General features: G+C 47.4%; 1 protein-coding gene across 1 annotated transcript in view; it reads right to left on the bottom strand.

Moving 5' to 3' along the window:
• The window catches only part of tlcd1 (TLC domain containing 1), a 73,314-nt gene that overhangs the window by 22,272 nt on the left and 24,666 nt on the right, over positions 1–26,376 (bottom strand). The window contains exons 2-3 of the mRNA XM_038814381.1: positions 23,359–23,441; positions 6,444–6,526 (exon numbers count right to left, since the gene is read on the bottom strand). Of these exons, the coding sequence (XP_038670309.1) occupies positions 6,444–6,526; positions 23,359–23,441 (166 nt within the window). The remainder of the gene's footprint in view (positions 1–6,443; positions 6,527–23,358; positions 23,442–26,376) is intronic.

Raw genomic sequence — 26,376 nt, 5'->3', positions numbered from 1 at the left:
CCTCGGCAATTGGTGGGTGTTATGGGTGGTCGTTGGGGCAGACGGGCAGGGACAAGGGTTGCCCCTGGAACAGGTAAATGATCCAAGGTTTGGCATGGTGGTGCTGCGGGTGGTTGCCCCTCCCAGTCCCCCCCCCCAATCTTCTAATAGCAGTCCACCCCTGTGGAAAGTTCCCTAGCCGCGGGTCCCTCACCCCCCACCAACCAACGGGGTGGCAAGCCCTGCACCTCGGGCTCTGCATCTGCGAACAAAGATGGTTACTCACCTTCTAGGCTCCCCACAGAAGTCCTTCCACCAGGTTCACGTTTTTGAAAAGGAGTACTAATTGGTGCTAGCGTGAGCACTTGCTGGGGAGGTCACTGAATGACAGGACACCATTGGATACGGGGTGGCTCCCATGAATTGCATGGAAATTGGGCTTAAGTGGTGATAATTGGTTTCTTGCCTTGCTCCTGCGAGATCCAAATTTCGCCTACGGGAGTGGGCTGGTTGCATCGCAAACTATTTGGCGGCTGGCACGGTTCTCGTTTTTGCCCTCTCCCACTATTCACCGGCCTCATTTTGCTTGAGCGAAAGCGTAACGAGGCCGGAAGATCACGCCTGTGGGAGAATTCCGGAGGAGGATATGTTATCGCTGGAGGGATTGAAGCGAAGTGGGAGGAGGAGTTGGGAATGGCTCTGGACGACGGTGTGTGGTGTTGCACATAATGAACGGCATAAGGTTATGGTTAATACAAGTAAAGGTGGTGCACAGGGCACATCTGACCAGGTTGAGCAGGAGCCGGTTGTTTACGGAAGTGGAGGACAAGTGTGAGCGGTATGGGAGGGGCTGCCCAATCATGTTCACATGTTTTGGTCTTGTTCTCAGTTGAGGAGGTTTTGGGGCTCTTTCTTCAGCACCATGTCGGCAATCTTGCACATGAATTTGGAGTTTGGAGCCAATCCCCTGGGGGCCATACTGGAGGTGTCGGACCTGCCAGAGCTCTGGTGGGGGGGGCAGGGGGGATGTTTTAGCCTTCGGCTCCCAGCTCCCTGAATGCTCGCCCCATGCCTCAGTGTGGCTGGGGGATTTAATGGAATTCCTATACCTTGAAAATGTTAAGTTCACCTTGCAAGGCTAATCGAGGTGTACTACAAAAGATAGCGCTCGCTCATTCTGTATTTCAAAGAGTTGATCACCATCAGCTGCTAGGGGGGGGGGGGGGAGAGTGTTTTCGCTTTGTACTATGTTTTTTTGGTAAGGGGTGTGCTTGTGTTTCTTATTTATAAAATGTTAAAACCATAATAAAAAATACTTTAAATAAGACGGTTAATCAAAATGTGCTTGATAAATGTTTCTAGAGTTTTTGGAACTCCGCCAAGCATTCATAATGGACTCAGCTATCAAAATAAATCCAGGTAAAATCTAAAAAATGGAGTCCAATGAAACCTGAAAAAACAGATAGCTTTTTTTCTAAGCTACACTGGATTTCATGTCATTCAAAGTATTCGATGAATAGGTAGCAGTTTTTGTTTTCCAAAGTAAAGATGTTTTTTCCAACTGAAAAGGGATCTGGGCATTTAAATCACTTGAAATTAGTACATGTGGCATGGTGGTTAGCACAGCACCAGCGATATGGGTTCAATTCTAGCCTTGGGTGACTGTCTGTGTAGAGTTTGCACTATTTCCCCCCCCCTCCCCCGTCTGCGTGGGTTTCCTCCGGGTGCTCTGGTTTCCTCCCACAGTCCAAAGATGTGCAGGTTAGGTGGATTGGTCATGTTAAATTTCCCCTTAGCGTCCAACGGTTTAGTGAGGTTATGTGGTTGCGGGGATAAGGCAGGGGAGTGGGCCTATGTTTGATGCTCTTTCAGAGGATTGGTGCAGATTTGATGGATCGAATGGACTGTAGCAATTCCATGACAGAGATCCCAAGGCGTGTGTTCTTTAGTTTTGAATGCATAACAGTATTTTTTCCACAGGGAAACATACTCAAATGCATTGCAACACAGTGTGGTTAATGCAATGGTCAACTTAACTTTTCAGGAAGAGGCGTAATATGAATCACTGCAGTTTAAATACATCTCATGACAATATAGTATCTAATAGTGCCATTTGAAGTTGTGAAATAATTTAACATTTAACTGGCTCATTTAACTCCTCAGCAGGCATCTGCCAGTGATTACAAACTCTCCAATGAGCTGGGGTTTTTTTAGGGCTTCCAAAACGTGCACCAGTGCATGAAAAGGTAGTTGGGGGAGAAAACCAATTTCCTATGGGGTTCACAGTTGACCTTAGAGGAGGTGCATGTGGGGGTCACGTACCAAAGCCTTCCTGACCTGCGAAAATATCACTGGCTCGGGAATGGAGAGGAAATTCATTTTTGCAGTCCAAAACTTAAAAGGTTTCAGCTTTGCCAATCCTATTTCAGCCTCTATCAGGAGATGAAAATCCACCCCATCATGTCAGAAAGATGCCCCAGAATACAACACATATGCAGAGGAGAAAACAAATTTGGCACGAAGTTGGAGGGAGGAACTTGCTGATATGTAGGAATTTTTGGAAAGCAGGAGGGGCAGAATTATGGCTATCGTATTAGTGCATTAAAGGGTGATTTTCCCAACATTGTGATCCTATCTTTACCCTCTGAAGGCACGTATCAGAGATCATGTGCAAACCACAGCTGATTTTCTGACCAGAATTCTCTCAAGCCCTCGCCGACATGTTCAACAGCAGCACGGTGGCCAAATATGGCGGAGGGAGGGGGCGGAAATCATTTTCATGTTGGCCTGAATTTACAGTGGATTCTTCCGCTGGTACCTTTCATGGTGGGCCGGTAAATCCACCAGATGGCTGGCATGAACCTCATCCCATGAACGGAATGCAGAGGAAAGCCTGACCCCACATCAGATTCGCCGCAATGCCGGCGAGAAAACACGCCAGCGTTACGTACATCTGGCACGACGTGGCGATCAGTTGTCGGGACTCAGTTGAACCATGCCTGGGGCTGCTTCAGGAGTTCAGGATGTAGGCCGTCCATGAACCTAGACCCTGGAACACCACAGCAATAGGTTGGGGTGCAGAAGCAGCTGGACCTTCCAGGTTAGGGGGGTCCATCTTCCAACCTCAATGTATCAGGAGATCCATCTTCATTCTTGGAAGATCCATCTTCCGATCTCAGCATGCTTCCAAACATCTATCTTCATTTTCAGGAGGTCCACTGGGCGAGATTCTCCCATATGGGGAGAAATCGTAAGGCTGGCGTCAAATCCGGGCGGGTTTGACGCCAGCCCCCCCCTTCCCGACCGGGAACCGATTCTGGTCCCCGGTCGGGGCTAGCAGCCCGACGCCGTAAACTCCGGCATCGCGGGCTTAACGAATTTCGTTAAGCCCGCTTGCCAGAGTTAGCGCCGGCTGACGCGTCATATGACGTCAGCCGCGCATGCGCGGATTGGAAGACTCCAACCCGCGCATACGCGGATGACGTCATCGCGTATTTGCGCGAAACCCGCGCATGCGCGGGCCGGGATGCCCCTCAGCCGCCCCGCGAATGGATACTGCGGGGCGGCGGAAGGACAAATAGTGCGCGGGCATCGGGCCCGCTGCCCGCGATCGGTGCCCACCGATCGCGGGCCCATGGCACCTTTGGCATGGCCGTGGTACTGCCGTGCCAATCGGTGCCATGGTTATAAAAAGCGAGAGTTTACGGCCGTTTTTACGAACGGCCAGACCAGGTGTGTTTGCCGTTCATAAAAACAGCCGTAAAGGGCTGGGAACTCGGCCCATCCATCAGCTGTGAATCGCTGCCGGCCGTAAAAAAACGGCGGCAGCGATTCGTGTCGGGAGTTGGGCGTGGGGGGGGGGGGAGAATAGCGGGAGGGCGTCGGAACAGCGTGGCCGTAAAATTTTACGAGCCACGCTATTCTCCGCACCGTCGGGAGTGCGGAGAATCTCGCCCACTGTCTTTCTTCAATAATGGCTCAGTGATGTTGGGTGCCTTTTCAGTATGGCATCCAGAAATGAAGGTGGACTAAGCCGCTATCCAGGTCTGCGCAGCCACCGAATATGGCGTAAAACACCCAGGTGCACAATTAATTAGGTCAGGGGTGGAGGATTTGGCATGGTTTCCCACTGGCCACCGCTGCTTGTCTCAAAATGGGAGAAATCGGCCTGTAGTTGGAGATTAATGCATAGCCTTCACCAGAATTCCCGTCTCGGACAGCATGGTGGCACAGTGGTTAGCATTGCTGCCTCACGGCGCCGAGCTCCCAGGCTCGATCCCGGCTCTGGGTGACTGTCCGTGTGGAGTTTGCACGTTCTCCCCGTGTTTGTGTGGGTTTCGCCCCACAAAGATGTGCAGGCTAGGTGGATTGGCCACGCTAAATTGCCCCTTAATTGGAAAAATTGAATTGGGCACTCTAAATTTATAAAAATGTAATAAAAAGAATTCCCGTCTATTGTCTCAGTGGGTAAGGCTTACCAATAGGTAGGGCGGCACAGATAGCACTGCTGCCTCACGGCACCAAAGACCCGGGTACAATCCCGGCTTTGGGTCACTCTCCGTGTGGAGTTCACACATGTCTGCATGGGTCTCACCCCCACAACCCAAAAATGTGCAAGGTAGGTGGATTGGTCACGCTAAATTTCCCCTTAATAATTGGTAAAGGAAGTTTTTAAAAGGCTCATCACTCGGCGTGTAAAATGAAAAAAATAACCCGTGAGATTTAGACTCTTAATATTTGCTTTCCACAATTTCAAGAGCTAAGTATTGGCATCGGTTCTTTATTTTGCCCTCAACGGAATTTTATCTTTCTGCTTTTAATTTAGTCTCCTGCACTTTTTTATGATAACAAAAATAGCATTGTTTACAATTCTACTAATATCATAAGGGCGTATGTATAAAATAGCCTTTTCATCCATCTTCAGTGCATGAAGCAAAATGGTTTCACTGTTCTCCAGCGACTTGTTCAACGTCTTGCTGAGGGCTGATTGTCATTATGTAAATTTATCTGCAGCCTGGCTGGTCTGTAACATTCCAGTCTGTGGTGATCTTGTGATTAACCTACATACTAATGTTAAAATTTACATGACAGATTGTCAGCAACTTAAAACAGCCAAACCCTAAAAATAAACTTCAGGCACAATACTGTACATAAAATGATAATGTTCTTAATACTGGTTTGTAAGTCATGACGAGTACTCATTTTCTTGAAAGCCGAGGGACCTTTCATTGGTAATATTCTTTTATAATCATCTTTTTTTCCCCAAGTCTGTCATCTATTATGAACACTGAACCACTGGTGGATATCTTACTTCTACTTATTATTTAAGTATTTAACTCTATTTCCCAGTGTTCGCCAATTACAATAGACATGCCATTCTGCTGATGTTTTAATTTGTCCCCAGTTATACTTCCGTATATAAAGTACAAGATAGAGTTCCACGTGCACAACACAAACAGCTGAAAAGTCAAATTTACCACTTAAAAAGCAGATAACACATTAATATAAAAATGCATAGACCTTGCCTCTGGCTTCCACCTCCACCCACCTTCCCCCCCACCGGCCCCCCAACCCACACGCGCACCCTGCCACCTCCCCCAGCCACGCTTCAAACTACACAATCCACTCTGCCAGGTTTGTGAGCATACTGGATTCCAAATCCACCCTTCCCTCCCCCACCTGGGAACACCTGGCCCTCCCAGAACCACAAATGTACTATTTTTTTTAAAGCAGCACAGGAACAGGAACAACCACACACCCACCAGCCTCTCTGCTGGATTATTATTTCAAAAAGCATTCCTTCTTCTCATCATGGAATTAATAAAAAGGAGGGTGGGGGTGGGGGGTATACCGAGGGCCGGAAATCTGTATAGACTGTATTCATATACTACATCCTCCTAAATGTTTCTGTTTTTCTCCTACAACCCACTCCATGCCACCACACGCAATAGTGCAGACATTGCAAATAGCAGGGAAAGGGTGAGGGACCAATGCTCTGTTGTGAGGAACAGCGTAGAGAGTGCAATTATTAAGCAGGGAAGTGGGGAGCTGATGTGTTGGGGGTGGGGGTGACAGGCTTGAAAGATACATTACACAAGTAGAGGCAGTGCAGGAAGACAAAGAAACAGAAAATAGTTGCTAGAAAAGATGCTAAAATGAATAGTTGGGAAACTGTGTTCAGTACACTCCCTGATTTGGGATACATACTTTTGGCAGGCATGGTTCCCCACCAAGTGTGACTCATAAAATTAGCCCCTGTGTTGCAATAGCAGATACTGCTGTCAGTTGCTATAACAACTGATGCTTCCTCAACGTTGAGCATGTGTGCACAAGCAAGAGGTAATTAATACAGCCTAAAAACGAATATTACAGCTTACTCAGAACCGATTTACTCTTCCAGCAAAATATATTTCACAAAGTACAAATTCTAACTTAAAAGTTGATCTGTTACGCAATATAATTACCAATATATGGTGCACCAGGAACTCCCATGATGCTCTAGATTGGCCATTCATGACGATATCAGCCACATCTTGAATGAAATAACCTAGAAGGAACAAGTCAAAAAGCTATTAATTTGTTACTTAGAGGACCAGAGCTGTAACGCACTTAATTCAAATAGGCGGGTCAGGAGATTGCTGAACGGTTTAAGAAAATAAATGCAAAAAACATGTTTCCCACCGACGTGTTCAGTAGGTTCACCAGCTGCTGTGAGATCAGAAGGCCAGGATGCCCCAGGCTTGAACCTGCGCTGAGTTAGCTGATCAGGGTGGAGCGCAGTTTGCCACAGCTTGAAGAGGAAGGGGGAGGGAATTTGTGAGTTGTTGTTCTTTAATGCTGTCCAGTGACTTTGCTGGGAGCTCACAACTGTAAAAAAAGGATTGCCTTGGCTCCTGTGATCGAATGATCTTCCAGTGCTCACTATGCAGGCTGGCATGGGTTCAATCACCATTGTACAGGATTCACAACCTTCTAGGGAAAAAGGAGGAAGGAAACAAATCAGAAGGGATCGCCCCACCAAACTTCAGTTACAGTAATAGTCAAAATCTTCCATTTACTTAATGCAAGTGTATTTTAATTGTGCACTTTGCATTGGGGCTGTTTCTTGATTTTTACTATTCTGCATTCAATTACATTTAAGACAGATTTTGAAAGAACAAACTTGCTTCTGTATAGCACATTACCACCATGTTCACAGGAGGTTCGCAAGTATTCCAGTACGAGCAGCAAACACAGCAGCCAATGTGCATGCAGTAAGGGCTCACAAACAACAAATAGATGCATGACTAGCTTTATGGAGGAGGCAGAGATGCACTGGTAATGTCACTGGACTAACAATCCAGAGGCCCAGGTTAATGTTCTGGGAACAAGGGTTCAAATTCAATGAAGAGCGAAGAACGGCACACCAGGAGCAGCAAAATGCACACCTAAATATAGGTGTCAACCTGGTGAAGCTACAATGGAGGAATACTTGCATTCCAAACAGCACAAGGAGCATGAGATAGACAGCTAAGTGATTCACTTAGCTCTGCAGTCTGCAGTCCTGCCACAGCCAGACAGGAATGGTGTTGGACTATTAAACAATTAGTTGGAGGGGGAAGCTCTACCAGCACCCCCATCCTCAAATGGGGAAGCTCAACACATCCATGGGAAAGACAAGACAGCTATCCTCAACCATAAATGCACAGTTATTGATTATTTCGGCCTCCTCTCGAGGTCCCCAGCATTACAATCTTCAGCCTTCTACGTGACATTGAGAAATAGCTGAAGGCACTGGATACTGCAAAGGCTATGGGCCCTGACACCATTCCAGCAATAGTACTGAAGACTTGGGCTCCAGAACTTGCCGCACCACTAGTCAATCTGTTCCAATAAAGCTGGAATAATGGCATCTACCCAGCAATGTGGGACACTCCCCGTATGCCCTGTCCACAAAGAAAAACACAGGAAAAATCCAACCTGGCCAATTACTGCCCCAGTTTACTCTCGATCATCAAACCAATGGAAGGTGCTGTCAACAAGTGCTATCAAGCGGAACTTACTCCACAATATCCTGCTCACTGACGCTCAATTTAGGTCTGCCAGGTTCACTCAGCTTCTGCCTTCAGTGACTGCCCTTGACATCAAGGCAGCAGGTGACAGAGTGTGGCATCAAGGAGCCTGAACAAAACTGGAGTTAACGGGAATCAGAGGGGAAACTCTACATGGGTTGGAGTCATACCAAGCACATAGGCAGTTATGGTTGTTGGAGGACAATCATCTCAGTTCTGGGATACCACTGCAGGAGTTCTTCAGGGTAGTATCCTAGACCCAATCATCTTCAGTTGTTTCTTGATTGACCTTCCCTCCATCATAAAGTTAGAAGTGGGAATGTCACTGATGACTGCACAATGCTCAGAACCATTTGCGTCCCCTCAGATACTGAAGCAGCCCATGTCCATATGCAGCCAGACCTGGACAACATTCAGGCTTGGGCTGATAAATGGCAGATAAAATTTGCACCACACAAGTGCCAGTAAATGCACCTCCAACAAGTAAGAACCTAACCATCTCCCTTCAATATACAATTGCATTACCTTCGCTGAATCCCCCACTATCAAAATCCTAAGGGTTACCATTGACCAGTGATTTTACATAGAATTTACAGTGCAGAAGGAGGCCATTCGGCCCATCGAGTCTGCACCGGCTCTTGGAAAGAGCATCCTACCCAAGGTCAACACCTCCACCCTATCCCCATAACCCAGTAACCCCACCCAACACGAAGGCCAATTTTGGACACTAAGGGCAATTTTGGACACTGAGGGCAATTTATCATGGCCAATCCACCTAACCTGCACATCTTTGGACTGTGGGAGGAAACTGGAGTACCCGGAGGTAACCCACGCACACACGGGGAGGATGTGCAGACTCCGCACAGACAGTGATCAAGCCGGAATCGAACCTGGGACCCTGGAGCTATGAAGCGATTGTGCTATCCCCAATGCTACCGTGCTGCCCAAATGATGCACGATCAATAACTCCCGAAGCGAGATTGTAGGACAATTGAAGTCTTTATTGAACTAGATGTTTCCCCCAGCAGCGCAGATACAGAATGTAGCAGCTAGGGAAACACAGACTCTTATACTCCACCTTACTGGGCGGAACCAGCAGGCAGGCTTCACCAATGATCTTACAGTATCAAGTACCTCCAACACCAATGATCTTACAGTATCAGGTACCTCCAACCTAGGTACCGTAATACCTCTAATACCGACTACCACAACCAGAAACTAAACTGGACTAGCCATACTAATACTGTGGCAACAAGAGCAGGTCAGAGGCTGGGAATCCTGCAGCAAGTAACTTGCCCCCTAATTCCCCAAAGACTGTCTACCATCTACAAGGTACAAGTCAGGAGTGTGATGGAATACTCCCCACTTGTCTGTGCAGCTCCAATAACACTCAAGAAGCTTGATACCTTCGAGGACAAAGCAACTTGCTTGATTGCCCCCCACCCCCATCTGCCACCGTCAACATTCACTCCCTCCACCGCTGATGTACAGTGCAGCATCTACAAGATGCAACGCAACAACTCACCAAGGCTCCTTTGACAGCACCTTCCAAATCCATGACCTCTACCGCCTAGAAGGACAGGAGAAGCAGGCGTATGGGAACACCACAACCTGCAAGTTTTCCTCCAAGCCACACACCATCCTATCCTGAACTATATTGCTGTTCCTTCACTGTCGCTGGGCCAATCCCTGCTATTGCTTCCCCAACAGCACTGTGGTTGTATCCACACTACATGGACTGCAACAGTTCGAGAAGGTGGCTCACAGAGACCTACTCAAGGGTAACTGGGGATGGACAATAAATGCTGTCCGAGCCAGTAACACCCACATCCCATGAAATATATATTTTTTAAACTGCTTTGGTGATGTTGGTGGAGGGAGAAACATTGTTTAAGGTATCAAGATAAATCCCAGCTCTTTTTATAAAAGGTACTCAGGGAAATCTTACATCTGCTTAATTGGCTGTTAGTGCCTCAACTTAACGTTTCATTTGAAAGCAGCAGTTTGGTTACTGTAGCACTCCCTCAGTATTGCACTGAGTTATGAGCCAATCCTTCCTTTGTGCTATGCAGCTGCACAACCATGCAGCATTCTGGAATATACTGCGCAATGTAATAAAGACGCTGCACACAGCAAAGAAATATTAGAAGGAGCATCGGGTGTTAACTGGGCCTAGACATGGTTAACAAGGGGATAAATATTGATTCATGGAAGGTAGGGCTCGAGTGTGATAACTCCCAGTCAAACAAACTGCAAACGTTAACAATGGAGAAAAAGAAAGGGGCGTGACTCTCTGGTCTCCGACGCCGAAATAGTGTTCAGAATCGGCTGGAGAATCCCCATTGGTGCTGAAATCAGGGGCGGGGCCAATTTTGTCCATTCATTTGGGCAGCACGGTAGCATGGTGGTTAGCATAAATGCTTTACAGCTCCAGGGTCCCAGGTTCGATTCCCGGTTGGGTCACTGTCTGTGCGGAGTCTGCACGTCCTCCCCGTGTGTGCGTGGGTTTCCTCCGGGTGCTCCGGTTTCCTCCCACAGTCCAAAGATGTGCGGGTTAGGTGGATTGGCCATGCTAAATTGCCCGTAGTGTCCTAAAAAGTAAGGTTAAGGGGGGTTTGTTTGGGTTACGGGTATAGGGTGGACACGTGGGTTTGAGTAGGGTGATCATTGCTCGGCACAACATCGAGGGCCGAAGGGCCTGTTCTGTGCTGTACTGTTCTATGTTCTATGAGCTAAAAATCAGACAGGCACCAAGCATCATGCGGAACAATCAGTACCGTACTGTGTATTGGAGACTAGGAAACTAGGAAACCTGCTGTTGGAGAGTCCATGACAAAAAATGAGTTTTACACTGGAAAGGTACACGTGTCTGTGCTTCTTCCAAGTCAGCTACAGCAATCACAGCAGCTGGAGAGATTTTATTGTGCAGATTCTAGGCCAAAACCTCCAACCAAATGCAACAATCCTGATGATGTTCTTAACCCAGACCTACCCAGTGGCCGGGAACCGAACCTGGGACCCTGGAGCTGTGAAGCATTTATGCTAACCACCATGCTACTGTGCTGCCCCATATTGGAAGTGAGCTCATCTGCTCTGACCTGGCGTTAATCTCCTGTCTGTCCTGGGTTCTCCAACGGCGTTCTCCCGTTTAACTTTCCTCTCACCAACAACATTGCTTGAGGAGATGCTCAAAATTAGAACAGGTCTGTTTCCCAAGCAATGGAATGGTTTAATCTGGGCGACGTGTGCACCACAAAGATATTCAGTGACTGTTTACTGCCACATGAGTATTTCAGATTGGCAACAAATTGAGGAGATTCAAGAACAACAATTTCCAACTAATTAAAACAAGACGTGAGGATGCTGAAAAATCTCAGCAGGTCTGGCAGCATTTATCAGGAGAGAAAGAAGAGTTAACGCTAACTCCGCCTTTTCTCCAGACCTGCTGAGTTTTTCCAGCTTCCTCTGTTCTTCTTTCAGACTCCAGCATCCACAGTATTTTGCTTATTTCTAGGAATTAAGTCTGGCTGAATAGTTTCCAAAACCATAACTGTGGAAGATCCAGTTAACCCATGCACTCACTGTATGATTCAGTTGTCTTTGCACAAAAAGGTTTTGAGAAGCATTTACCCCATTTCTATGTGACAATAAACTCCTCTTTGGGAAGTGGCTTGAAGAAGTCGAAGAACAAGTTTACAGTGGAAGGCCTACTTCTGCTTCATCAGTTTTTTTTCCATATCATAGATATGTTTCATTAAACCATAGAATTTACAGTGCAGGAGGCCATTCGGCCCATTGGGCCTGCACCGGCCCTTGGAAAGAGCACCCTACGTAAGCCCATGCCTCCACTCTATCCCCGTAACCCAGTAACCCCACCTAAAGTATTTGGACACTATGGGCAATTTAGCATGGCCAATCCACCTAACCTGCACATCTTTGGACTGTGGGAGGAAACCCGGAGCGCCCGAAGGAAACCCACGCAGAAGCGGGGAGAGCGTGCAGACTCCGTACAGACAGTGACCCAAGCTGGGAATGGAACCTGGGACCCTGGAGCTGTGAAGCAACAGTTCTAACCACTGGGCTCCCGTCCCACCCCTTGTTTCTTGTTCTATTCAGCATTTCTATCACAAAAATTAGTGTCTTGGTACGTGTGAAAAATATTTTTTATGCACGGTTTTGAGTCATTCCTTACATCAGGGCTAAGGAACAACTTATTTTACAGAAGATTTCACGGGATGATTTTCAGGCCTGGCTAGATGCTAAACTGTGGCACTTAATTGCGCCTTTGCTGTGCTTTTTGCAAACAACCCCTGTGAGGGCTTTAAATGGCCAGCAACCAGAGGTCGATCCCTTTTCTACCTAATTCTTCACTAACTGGATTCACTGTCCCAGATCGTCTGTTAAATCCATCCCTTTCCACGATCTGGCACAGATGGTTTAGTTGTTAAGAGAAACCAACTGTCAAATAGAAGTTTTCCCTTGCAGTGATTAATGTAGAAAATATCCTCAAAACATTCAGCACCATTTGTTTCATGGTGTAGGATTTTACAGTCGTACATTATGATATTCCAAAACATATTTGCAATATTTATTTCATCCAATCCTCAAAGCTGATAATATCATCAATGATTGAAGGCACATTTTCTGTGTAAACGTACTTACTGCTTTTACATTTTATAGGATTAAATTAGAAAGCAAGATCATTGTTAATTTCCAATAATAAAATTCCAGGGTATCACTTCATAAAGCTAAGGGCTCTGAAAAGGTCAGTTTCTGACACAACTATCCTCATGAGTTAACATTAATAGGAATGGTCTAGGTTCTGTTTTTCAGGCAATACATTTGATTAATATTAATGCCTTTGATAAATACGATTGTGAACCTTTAACCAAAGCTGCTCTCTTATGAATTGGTCCATAAGGCAACCTTAACCTCAAATCAAAGGTATTTTGTCCCCAATTATTGGGGTTATTTTAGTTGTTAAGATGTGGAGCAATGCTGGCTGGTCTACATTTATGGCATATCTGTGTTGCCTTTCGTGGATGCCGATTTCTTCAGGCCATTTTTTCGAATTAGGGTGTTAATTAGGAAATTTCAGGAGTCTGACCCAACAACAATGAAGGAACATGACCAGATTGAGAGATTTGAACCACGAGGAGGGTTTGAATAGACTGCGCCTATACTCTTGCAGACGTAAGAATGAAAGGTAATCTAATTGAAACATACATAATTTTTTAAGTGGTTTCACAAGGTAGATAGATGCTGGGTGGATGCTTCAGCTGGTTGTACAATCTGGAAAGAAGGGTCGCAGTCTCATTATAAGGTTTTGACCATTTAGGACTGAGATGTCTCAAAGGGTTGTGAATCTTGGGAACTACCTACTACAGAGATGTAGGTGCTCATTCAATATATTCAGGACAGAAATTGATAAATGTTTGGGTGTTAAAGGATTATAGGGACAGTGCGGGATGGTGAAGTAGATGATTAAGCATGAGCTTATTGAATGACTGAGCAGACTTGAAAGCGGAATAGCCTATTCCTGTTTCTATTTCCTATATTCTTACATATTTCCTGCCTTCTAAGGCTCTGTTAGCACAATTTGAATGAAATTTACATATAATCCAAGGAACATCAACTGCAAATACTCTGATTGTTTGTCTTTGTGAGATTATTCATTATAGTACAATGATCATGTCGATGCCGGATTTAATTGAGCTCCCATTACCATAAACTAGTGGCTCATTTCTTACAACCCCCTACCTCATAGCCCTCAATCCTAGACAGTCTGCTTTTGCCTTCTTCCCAAGATCCACCAACAGTACTACCCTAGTAGATCCATCATTTCAGTCTGTTCATGCCCCACAGATCTGATTTCTTTCTATCTTTAGTTTTTCGTCTCCTTGACCAGTCTCTTCCCATACAGAATCACAACTCTTCCAAAGCCATCCACCACTTGAGCAATTCCTGATTTCCTGATCCAAATGTCTCCTTTTCAGCAGGGATGTTCCATTTTATCCACACCTCCATCTCTCAGCAGGATGGTCCGAGAGATCTCTATTTCTTCCTTGAACAGAAGCCAACCACCACCATTTTTCCACTTGGTTGAACTTGTCCCCGCATTGAACAATTTCTCCTTTAACTCCACTCACTTCCCCAAATCAAAGGTGGTGCTATGTATGGGTTCCAGCTATGCCTAACTTTTTGTGTGATCTGTGAAACATTCTTCATTATAATTCTACTTAAGTCTCCTCCCACACCTCTTTTTCTGGTGCTCCAATGATGTAATCAGTACCATTTCCTGCTCTCGCCCTCAACTGGAAAATGTCATCACATTTGCTTCCAACATCCGTCTCTTGCTTTCGTGTGGTCCATCTCTGACTTTTCTTCCCTTCCTCGACTTCTGTATCCCCACTCCATGGGATAGGCTATCCACCAATATCCTCCATAAACTCTCAAATAAAAGAAGATTCATACGGACTTGAAACCTTAAGTCTGTTTCTCTCAGGGCAGCACGGTGGCGCAGTGGGTTAGCACTGCTGTCTCACGGCGCCGAGGTCCCAAGTTCGATCCTGGCTCTGGGTCACTATCCGTGTGGAGTTTGCACATTCTCCCAGTGTTTGCGTGGGTTTCGCCCCCACAACCCAAAGGTATGTGGAGTGGCCACACTAAATTGCCCCTTATTGGAAAAAATGAATTGGGCACTCTTAAATTTATTTTTTAAAAGTCTGGTTCTCTCTCCACATATGCTGAGTTTACCCAACATTTTCTGTTTCTATTTCACTATAAACTCTCTGCCTCCCACAGCTATCGCAACCTCACCTCATCACATCCTGCTTCCTGTAAGAATTCAATTCTCCCAGTTTTTCCTTTCCAAATGCTTTGACCATGCAACCGTACAAATCAACATTTCTGACATGTCTTCCTTTCTCCCCACTGCAGGCAAGGGGATCTTCCTCCATATCCATTCCATTTTCAGGATTTCTGCTATCACCCTTTCCCCTCCCTCTTTGTGAGAGTTGGCCCTGTCCTTGCCTTCCTTCCCACCAGCCTCCACATTCAACACATTATCCTCTGCCATTTCTGCAACCTCTAGGATGATGCGACCACCAAACACATCATCTTCTCCCTTCCACTTTCAGCACCTTGCAGGGACCATTCCTTCCACAAGGAGTCTGCGCGTTCTCCCCGTGTCTACGTGGGTTTCCTCCGGGTGCTCCGGTTTCCTCCCACAGTCCAAAGATTTGCGAGTTAGGTGGACTGGCCATGCTAAATTGCCCTTGGTGTCCAAAAAATGTTACATGGGGTTACGGGGATAGGGTAGATACGTGGGCTTCAATAGGGTGCTCTTTGTAAGTGCCGGTGCAGACTCGATGGGCTGAATGGCCTCCTTCGACACTGTAAATTCTATGAGTCCTGTTCGTCTCCTTTATCACTCTCAACAGCTCTGCCCACGAAAGCACAAGCTTCACAACTAACCTTTTACCTCCTCCCTTCTCATCATTCAAAGTCCCAAACATTTCTCTCCTGATGAACAGAGATTCACTTGTACTTTTCACTTCTTATACTGGATTCTCTGTGCACAATATCGCCTCCTCTGCATAGGGAGATGGGGGTGATAGTTTTGTGCGGTACCTCTGTTCCATTTGCAAGTGCGGCCCAAACTTCCAGTTGCCTGACACTTTAATTTTCCACTCCCACTCTGACCTCTCTGTCCTTACTCCCTTACACTGTTCCAATGAAGCTCAAGGTAAACTTGAGGAACAGCATCTGCTCCTGCAGTTAGGCACTTTACAGCTATCTGGACTCAATACCGAATTAAAAATTTTAGATCACTATTGACTAATGAGATTCCCAGCAAGTGAAACATTTGAAAAGGTTACATGATTTCAATGCATTAATTATATTGCTCAAAAAGGGAGCTGTTATTTTTTTAAATTATGGCAGACAGGTTAAATATAATAAACTGCCCTCCTGGATCTCCGGTGGAGCTCATGGAGTGATTGGTCCCACATAAGATGGCTCCTGCCCAGGGAAGAATGATTTGGTTCTTTCTGCCCGTTTTACAGAGGTGTGATAGGTGAAGAAAGTACTCCCAGTACAGAACAAGTTATTTTCCATCGGTGGGTGATGTCAAGGAGTTATCAAACAAGGAGTATGTTTGTGTCGAACAAGGGGCACTCTTCTGACCAGGGGGACATGCGTGGGGCAGCAGAGGAAAAGATGGCGGTCAGACCTATGGCTTTGTTGCCCGCACAGTGGAGGAGCTCAGGACTACAAGGTGGTAGGTTGGAGCAGGGAGCTACAAGGGGGTTTTGGTACATGGGTATGGGTGCTCTTAGCCTTGGGTGGGGGCCACCTGGCTGGCAGAGATGCTAGTTCATGGACGTAGAGTTGCGGGGGGGGGGGGGTGATTTTTATGTGGGTTTTGACCTGAGGGATACAGATCAACTGGGGCTGAGGAAAGGGTGGGTGGGACAAGTGTTTTATTCGAGGTTGGATATGAAGGCGAGGGTGGCAGCGGTACTGATTAGGAAGAGGGTGGCAGCGGTGCTGATTAGTAAGAGGGTGGCAGCGGTGCTGATTAGTAAGAGGGTGGCAGTGGTGCTGATTAGGAAGAGGGTGGCAGCGGTGCTGATTAGTAAGAGGGTGGCAGCGGCGCTGATTAGTAAGAGGGTGGCAGCGGTGCTGATTAGTAAGAGGGTGGCAGCGGTGCTGATTAGTAAGAGGGTGGCAGCGATGCTGATTAGTAAGAGGGTGGCAGCGGTGCTGATTAGTAAGAGGGTGGCAGCGATGCTGATTAGTAAGAGGGTGGCAGCGGCGCTGATTAGTAAGAGGGTGGCAGCGGTGCTGATTAGTAAGAGGGTGGCAGCGGCGCTGATTAGTAAGAGGGTGGCAGTGGTGCTGATTAGTAAGAGGTTGGCAGCGATGCTGATTAGTAAGAGGGTGGCAGCGGTGCTGATTAGGAAGAGGGTGGCAGCGGTGCTGATTAGGAAGAGGGTGGCAGTGGTGCTGATTAGTAAGAGGGTGGCAGCGGTGCTGATTAGTAAGAGGGTGGCAGCGGTGCTGATTAGTAAGAGGGTGGCAGCGGTGCTGATTAGTAAGAGGTTGGCAGCGGTGCTGATTAGGAAGAGGGTGAGTAATATAGTAGGGGACCCAGGGGGTAGATATCTGATGGTTAATGGGAGGTTAGAAGGAGCACCTGTAATGCTGGAGAATTTATCGCCTCTAACGACATGGACTTCATGATGTGGAGATGCCGGCGTTGGACTGGGGTGAGCACAGTAAGAAGTCTTACAACACCAGGTTAAAGTCCAACAGGTTTGTTTCAAACACGAGCTTTCGGAGCACGGCTCCTTCTTCACCTGAAGAAGGAGCCGTGCTCCGAAAGCTCGTGTTTGAAACAAACCTGTTGGACTTTAACCTGGTGTTGTAAGACTTCTTACTGGACATGGACTTCATGGACTTTGAGAAGGTCCTAGCGAGGATACCGGACATGGGGCTATTGGCGGATAAGGGAGTATGTGAGAGAGTGGGAGCAGTTATCGGCAACTATGTTGAGCTTAATAAGAGTGAGAAGGTCTATCCGTCAGTGTTTTGGGAAGCTTCAAAGGCAGTAGTCAGGGGGTAGCTCATTTTGATTAAGCTCAAAGGGATAAGGAAGGTAGTTTGGAGTGGCAGAGGACGGTGGAAGCCATTTTAGCAGTGGATCGGTGGTACTTGACAGTCCATGGAGAGATGTTGAGAGAGAGGCCAGTGGGCTGTTGGCGCATCAGTTGAGGTGGCAGACGGCGAGGGAGATTGGGCAGGTTAAGGATTCTTGGGGCAGGGTGGTCACCGAGCCAGGGGAGATGAACAGAGTGTTTAAGGACTTCTACTGGGGCTGTATAGGTCGGGGCCGCCAGAGGGGGACTCGGACATGAGGCAGTTTATGGATGGCTTGGATTTCCCAGTGGTGGAGGAGGGGAAAACGCAATGGTTGGGTGCCCCATTCCGACTGGAGGAGGTGATGAGGTACATTGGGTTGATGCAGTCTGGGAAGGCCCCAGGCCCCGATGGATTCTCAGCGGAATTTAACAAAATGTTTGCGACAGAGCTGGGCTTGCTTCTAGTAGAAATGTTTAACCATTCACTTGATAGGGGGGGGGGGGGGCTGCCGCCTACGGTGGCGCAGACATCAATTTTCCTTATTTTAGAGAAAGATAAAGATCCGGAGGCGATGGTTCCTATCGGCCGATATTTCTTTTGAATGTGAACATAAAGTTGTTGGCTAAGGTGTTGGCAATGTGCTTGGAGGATTGTGTGCCGGGCATGGAAGCCGACGATCAAACAGGGTTCGTGAAGGAGGCAACAGTTGTCGTTGAACATAGGAGGCTGCTGAACATGGTGCTGACGCCCCCGACGGGAAAGGAGGGAATAATATCTATGGACGCAGAGGAGGCATTTGACCAGGTTGAATGGGAGTACCTCTTTGAAGTACTAGAGCGGTTTGGTTTGGGGCTAGGTTTGTGGGTTGGATAAAGATGTTGTATAGGGCCTCCGCTGCGAGTGTATGCACGAATACTACAAATTTGGGGCATTTTTGCCTGCATCGGGGAATGAGGCAGGGGTGTCCACTGTCCCCGTTGCGTTTTGCATTAGCGATGCTGCCACTGGCAGTGGCGCTTAGGGTTTCAACAAAGTGGAGAGGGATAGAGAGAGGGTGGAATTCTTGCATCTGGAGAAGGTCAAATTCGCCATTTGATGGTTGGAGGAGGGATTCCTTTCGAGGTGGAGGTTGTTCAACTCCTATTCCCAGGATCTGTGAATGGGGGGGGGGGGGGGGGGGTTGGTTTATTGTTTTGTTTCATAGTCATTATTATTTTATTGGTTAGTTATAAAACAGAATGTGTATGGTGTTTAGGGTAGTGTGGTGGGACTAGATTACAGTTGTGTAAAGATGGCGGTGTTTTTATGAAATGAAAACGCCTTGAATAAAAATATTTTAAAAAAAAAATAAACTTCCCTCCTGTACAGTAGGCAAAGAGCACAAATGGAAATGAAACTGTTAAATGTAAGTTTAAAGGAATATTCTTTACCTCATCGGTAAAATAATAGTTATTTGTGTCATGTTATTTTGTTGCATTCTGTGCGAAGCAGTTTTGTAAATGAAGTACTGAAAGCAAGCAGTTTGTGATGCTGCATTTTGGTTACTATCTTTCTTCCCTTTTAGTCTTCTCACAATTTTCGTTGCATTAACTGCTTTCTTCCAGAGAAAATTTATCTCTTTATACAATTTCCTCCCATTATTTCTTCCTAGTCCAATTTTGCTTTTCCCCTTCTGACCCATTTCCACAGAAGTTTATGTCAACAAAACGTTTTTCAATTTTTCCCCTTTTGTAAGGATTGCCTTCGATTTAGAAAGAGCTGTGAGGGGGTTTCACTGCAACGGAGAGCTTGTAGTGCCAACCGGCACTGTTATATGGAGGGGGCAGTAGTGGGAGATAGCACTATGATGGAGAGGCAGAGGTCCTGAGATGGCACCTTGATGGAGAGGAACGAGTTGTGGATGGCATCTGTGGAGAGAAACAAAGTTATGTTGCAGTCCAATGACCCTTCACAACTCTTTCCTCAGTTCTGATGAAAGGTCATTGGCCAGAAACATTGGGCGGGATTTACCGGCTCTTCACGCCGGCGGGCAATTCCGGTCGCAAGCCGGCGCACGGGCTTCCTGGTGACGAGGATGCTGTCACCGGGAAATCACGTTGACGACAGCAGGGTCGATAGATCCCGCTGGCGGGCCGCCCCCTCCGCCACCGAAAAACACGAGGCGGTGTGGTCGGTAAATCCCACCCATTAACTCTCTGCAGATGCTGCCTGACCTGCTGAGCATTTGCTGTGTTGTTGTTGTAGTGGTACATGGCGCTAGAATAGAGCAGACATGGTGAGGGATGGCACTCTAGGAGGATAAACAAAAGGTACAGGCTCTCTGATGGGTGGGAGAGAGGGGAATGGGAACACTAATGGGCAGGAACACGAGCTGTAAAGGAGCATCTCCTGGCCTACACAGTGATTAATTGGCAGACATGTAACAATCCAGCCAACAATCCCAAGACCAAACGTTGCACTCCAACTTCCACCCTGGCTGAGATCAGATCTCAGCAGATTGGGTAATAAATCTGCTCAGTATGGTTTAGTGTGAGGCGATTCATTTTGGAAGGAATAACAGGAAGGCAGAGTACTGGGCCAATGGTAAGATTCTTGGTAGTGTGGATGAGCAGAGAGATCTCGGTGTCCATGTCCATAGATCCCTGAAAGTTACCACCCAGGTTGAGAGGGTTGTTAAGAAGGCGTACGGTGTGTTAGCTTTTATTGGTAGAGGAATTGAGTTTCGGAGCCATGAGGTCATGTTGCAGCTGTACAAAACTCTGGTGTGGCCGCATTTGGAGTATTGCGTGCAGTTCTGGTCGCCACATTATAGGAAGGATGTGGAAGCATTGGAAAGGGTGCAGAGGAGATTTACCAGGATGTTACCTGGTATGGAGGGACGACCTTACGAGGAAAAGGCTGAGGGACTTGAGGCTGTTTTCGTTAGAGAGAAGAAGGTTAAGAGGTGACTTAATTGAGGCACACAAGATGATCAGAGGATTAGATAGGGTGGACACTGAGAGCCTTTTTCCTCGGATGGTGATGCCTAGCACGAGGGGACATAGCTTTAAATTGAGGGGAGATAGATATAGGACAGATGTCAGAGAGTAGTAAGGGCATGGAATGCCCTGCCTGCAACAGTAGTGGACTCGCCAACACTAAACGCATTCAAATGGTCATTGGATAGGCATAAGGACGATAAGGGAATAGTGTAGATGGGCTTTAGAGTGGTTTCACAGGTCGGTGCAACATCGAGGGCCGAAGGGCCTGTACTGCGCTGTAATGTTCTCTGTTCTAGTCACATATTGGTGGTATCATCAACCCTGCATGTAAAACAATTTTAATGGCACCACTTAATTCATGTTTTTTTAGCCTGCTCCTCTGTAATACTGCTAACTAAGAGTAAATTGTAAAAATACTTGATCCACTTTTTATTTTACAGTACCACAAAACCCAGTGATGACTAGAGGATAAACTGAAAGCTATCATACGCCAAGACGACACTGGGCTGTGGGTTGATGATGAATGGTTATAGGGAGAGCCAAGGAGGAATGGAATTGAAAATTCTGGTAACACAAAATCTATCACAGGTGCAAGTCTTCTTTTTCTTCCGATGAACGGGTACAGGTGCTGTACTAATGCTTGCCTCAAATTTATGCCTGGAACTTAAAATAATGTAGCCAGTCTGTCGCAAACTGTTGATCCCATCAGTGTCAATATCAAAGAGGAAGCCTCTATAGCAGCAAGTTTAAGAACTGATGTGATCATCCTATTATTAATTTTCAAAACAGCAGATAAAAGGTAAATGTTGTTACTGATGCCCGGATAAATTTGTATTCATGCACAAGTCATGCATGATTTGGATCCCAAGTGCTCCTGTGGTGAAAAGAATTTGTTTTAAAATTATTCTACTAATCAGAACATTGGAACATAGGAAAGTGCAGGATCTAAATGATGCTGCAAACCATCTGGCCAACTCATAAACAAGCTCCACTCAAGCACCAACTTCCTTCACTATTTACCTCCAGTGTCTATTTACCAAATTTGTCCCAGGGAAGAACTACGCTTACGGGCTTACACCTGGGATAAGCGGGGATAGATAAAGAAGAAGAAACACCCAGAGCCTCTCGCCAAATACAAGCTGTTGTGTGACTCCAATTTAGACAATGCTAAAATTGAAAGTGGCCTTCAAGGGCTATATACTGCTTGTTTAAAATTCACTTGAATAAGTTAAGCTAAACATAAACCAAGGGCGCGATTCTCCGAGGCCGCGCCGGTTGGGAGAATCGCCAGCCGTGCCATTTTATTGCGTGACGCCGGTCCGACGCCATCCCGCCATTCTCCCAACCGGCGGGAACGGCCCCGTCAGGTTCTGCGCCGCGCCAGCCAGAGAATCGCCCGAGACACTCACAACGGCGATTCTCCGGTACCCCCGCCATTCTCCGTCCCGGATGGGCCGAGAGGCCGCTCCGACCCAACAGGTTCCCGCCCACGCCGTCCACACCTGGTCGCTGCCGGCGGGAACTGTGTGGGAACGCTGGGGGGGGGGGGGTTCCTTCACCAGGGAGGGGGCCTCCGATGGGGTCTGGCCCGCAATTGGGGTCCACCGATCGGCGGGCCGACCTCTCTAAAAGAGGACCTCCTTTCCTCCGCCACCCCGCAAGATCCATCCGCCATCTTCTTGCGGGGCGGCCTCGGGGAGGACAGCAACCGCGCATGCGCGGGTGACTTCATTTACGCGACGCTGGCCACGTCATTTACGCGGCGCCAAGGCCCAGCGCCTGTAAAATACATCCCCGGGGGCGGGAGAATAGGGGGCTGGGAGCGGGCTCCGTGCCGGAGTGAAACACTCCGGTTTTCACTCCGGCATTGGGACTTTGTCTCCATTTCGGAGAATCGTGGCCCGAGACTCCAGCTGCAGTGCACAGGGAGGAGACATTCTTGTTATTCTTTTGTGGTTAGTCCTGCTATTTGCTGCATGGTGCCATGGAATTTAGCTCAAGCAATATTACAACTGCAAGTCAACAGAAATAATGCCAGTAGAAAACAAAGGTTTTCGAATAAAAAATTGGAAATGTCATTAACTTTATGACACCATCACAGCAGCATAGTATCAACTATAATGAATTCCTAATTTCGTAGTGAAATTATTTTATTATCATAGAATCCCTGCAGTGCAGAAGGAGGCCATTTGGCCCATCGAGTCCACACCGGCCCTTGGAAAGAGCAGCTCACACCTGCACCTTAGTAACCCCACCTAACCATTTGGACACTAAGGGGCAGTGTAGCATGGCCAATCCACCTAACCTGCTCACCTTTGCAGTAAAACAAAGTATTTGACAATTACCATGCTAATATTTTCATCAAATCACTATGACCATTGCTGCCACAATACTGACAAATTGTAGCAGTTTTAGAAAAGGAGTCTTTCTTATAAAGGATTCCAAGGTGGGAGATAAACATCACAGACTCGAGCTTTGAGCAAGCAACCAGCTATGGATGAAAACCATTGGGCGGGTTTCTCTGGCACGCCGTCGGGATTTCCCGTCTCGCCGGCTGACCCAGGGGGTTTCCATTGTGGGGCAGCCCCACGCCGTCGGGAAACCCCCGGGCTGCCGGCAAAACGGCGAATCCCGACGGCGGAGAACTCAAGCCCATTATTTTTCATACTGCCTTTGACATTCTATATGACTGAGATTCTCACCTGTGGAAACACAAACGAGCAAGTACGCAAAGGAACTTTGGAACGATAAAATTTCAGTTAACATTTCTGGAGAGTTGTATACGCTGCAAAAGAGAAAAAAAAGAGACATGTTATATTGTTGAAATCTGTCTTACAGAAACCAAGTTGCGCTACAGTCTGCAATGCATGAACTCCAAAATTGGCTAATTTAACCTGACTAATTTAACCTGACTACCCTTGCCTCGCGGTGCACCTCCTTCATTAATAGGCAGTGCTATTTTACTGCAGACAATTTACTTTTGTAAGCTCATGTTTCACAAATAATTGTTTTTAAGCACTTTTCAATTTCTTTTTCGTTATTTGTTTTTGGAATAAAGGCAACACGGACTAGAAAGTATGTCTGGTATCACATGAGGTCAGACAAGGACGGCAGAGGTGTTGGTGAACCAGTTGGGTTTTTAAATGACATTCTGAGACCGTTTTCACAGCTATCTTTTCCAGTACGCAGAATTATTGAATTGAACTCATACCTTCTCAGTAACTCGTCCACCACTATACTAGGGTTACCAGGATACACATTTTCACGGGAAACCTGAGGTAATTTTCCCATATTTGTCATCAAAAGCTTATTCGTTTCTCTTTTTCTGGATCATGTTTTCTCGTCTTCACATTGTGGAGGCTCCGTATCTGACTCCCTTCAACATACTGTTACTCAACATGTATTTTACTAACTGTGAACTGCACACATCTATTGCCAATTTTATTTCAGGAATTGTATTCCTGCAAATCCAAATTAGGTCAGGTCCCAATTCTCTATGTACAGTCATATAATTGCAAGGTCTGATTTTACTATGCTTTTATTCTCACATTTTCTCTATCCATTTACAATAACACAAAATGGATGTATTACAAGATCTTGTGAAAAAATATCATTGGAAGAGAAAGCTAGTGGGCTTCCGGTGGCGGCCATGGTGTGAGTGGTCACACATTTGGTGGCTCCCACTCATGGTGGACCTTTCCCCAGGCTAACGGCGGGGCTGAGAGATTGTAAAAGGTGCAGGAGGGGTGGAAGGAGAGAGTGGCCCACCGGTGTATGGATTTGTGGACCAGACGTGGTCGAAAAAGGAGGGAACAATCGTCACAAGCTGGTGTGGTGCCTGCGACACAGGGGAAGATGGCGGGGGGTCAGGGTCCGATCCTGCCTGCCCAGTGGTCGACGAAGCAGCCGGTGGGCTTCCTCCATGAGAAATTTGGCCAGCAGAAGAAGAAGAACTTGGAGGACCTGGCCAGGGCGGTGGACCCGGTATAGGCGGGGATGAGACGAGGTTGGAGGCCCAGGTGTTCCAGAAGGTGGAAGAGGCGGTGGGGGACACATGAGGAGCCACTTGCCTCGATTGCAGCGGAGAAGGGGTTAATGCGGGATCAACAGAGGCGGCTGCAGGAGAAAGTGGAGGACCTGGAGAATCGGTTACGCAGGCAGAATGTTAGAAGTGGGCCTGGCGGAAGGCAGTGAGGGAGCGGATGTCGACGCTTATGTGGCGTAGATGTTTGAGAAGCTGCTGGGAGAGAGGGTATTTGCTCTGCCCCTGGAAGTGGACCATGCGCACAGGGGCTAATGAGGAAGCCACAGGGGAACGCTCCGCCGAGGGCGATGGTGGTCCATCTGCACCAGTTCTTGGATAAGGAACAGATTTTGAGGTGGACCAGGCAGACGCGGCACTGCACCTGGGAAGGTAGCGAGCTGCGTGTTTATCAGGACCTGGGTGCGGAGCTGGCCAAAAGGAGACCGATGTTCAACAAGATGAAGGCGGCCCTCTTTAAGAAGGGGGTGAAGTTTGGTATGCTATACCCGGCGTGCCTGTGGGTGACATACAAAGATTGGGAACTCTACTTTGGGAAACCAGAGGAGACGATGGAGATTGTCAGAGTCAATGAACTGGCAGGAGAAGGAGGATATTGATCTCTGGAGGAGATGATCCTGTTCTGTATTTTTGTGGTTTGTCTGGATCACTTTTGCAATGTGGTTGGGGCCGTTGGCTGTTTTGTTATGTGGTTGGGTTTTTTTTCTTCTCTCTTTTAAAAAAAATAAATTTAGCGTATCCAATTATTTTTTTCCAAGGGGCAATTCAGCGTGGCCAATCTACCTACCCTGCACATCTTTGGGTTGTAGAGGTGAAACCCACGCAGACACGGGGAGAATGTGCAAACTCCACACGGACAGTGACCCAGGGCCGGGATTCGAACCCGGGTCCTCAGCGCCATAGACAGCAATGCTAACCACTGTGCCACCGTGCTGCCCTTTTTCTTCTCTCTGTTGATGGGAGATGATGGGTTGGTTTTTCTGGATGTTTGGTGGGGGTTGTTAAGTTTTGGGAGGATGGTTGAGTCGGGGGGGGGGGGGAAATCAGTGGGGGGTAGGATGCAAGTTGCCATGGGCGGGGGCTACCAGGCTAGCTGAACTGACTAGTTCACAGAAACGGGAAGCGCTGTTGTGGGTGAGCAGGTGGTTAGTGTGTTGATGGGGGGGGGGGGGGGGGGGGGGGGGGGGGGGGTGACCCCGGCCAAGCTTATCACATGGAACATGAGAGAGGGTTGAATGGCCAGTCAGGAGGGCCTTTGTGTTCGCGCATTTAAAAAGCTTAAAGGTGGACATGGCAATAATACAGCAGACATACCTGAGGGTGGCAGATCAGGCTAGGCTGAGGAAAGAGTGGGTAGGGAAGGTATTCCTTAGCAAGTCCGATTTTTATCAACAAGTGGGTAGCATTTGAAGTGGAAATTATAGTGGCGGGGGGGTATAGTGGCGGGGGGGGGGGGGGTAGGGGTAGGTACGTTGTGGTGAGTGGGATGTTCTAGGGAGGTGGTGGGTACTGGGGATGATCCCCGATCTGGACTTTTATAGGCTGATTGTGGCGGCGGATTTTAACACGGTCGAGCTCAAGGTCAGGGAGGGCGGCGGCGGCAGCGAAGGAGCTAAAGGGGTTTATGGAACACATGGGGGGTGGATCTGTGGAGGCTTGGGTGGCTGAGAGCAAAAGA

This window comes from Scyliorhinus canicula, chromosome 12 (genome assembly GCF_902713615.1).
Source record: "Scyliorhinus canicula chromosome 12, sScyCan1.1, whole genome shotgun sequence".
NCBI classification, from domain to species: domain Eukaryota; kingdom Metazoa; phylum Chordata; class Chondrichthyes; order Carcharhiniformes; family Scyliorhinidae; genus Scyliorhinus; species Scyliorhinus canicula.
The sequence above is the reverse complement of the archived record's forward strand: the minus strand, read 5'-3'. Positions and strand labels throughout refer to the sequence as shown.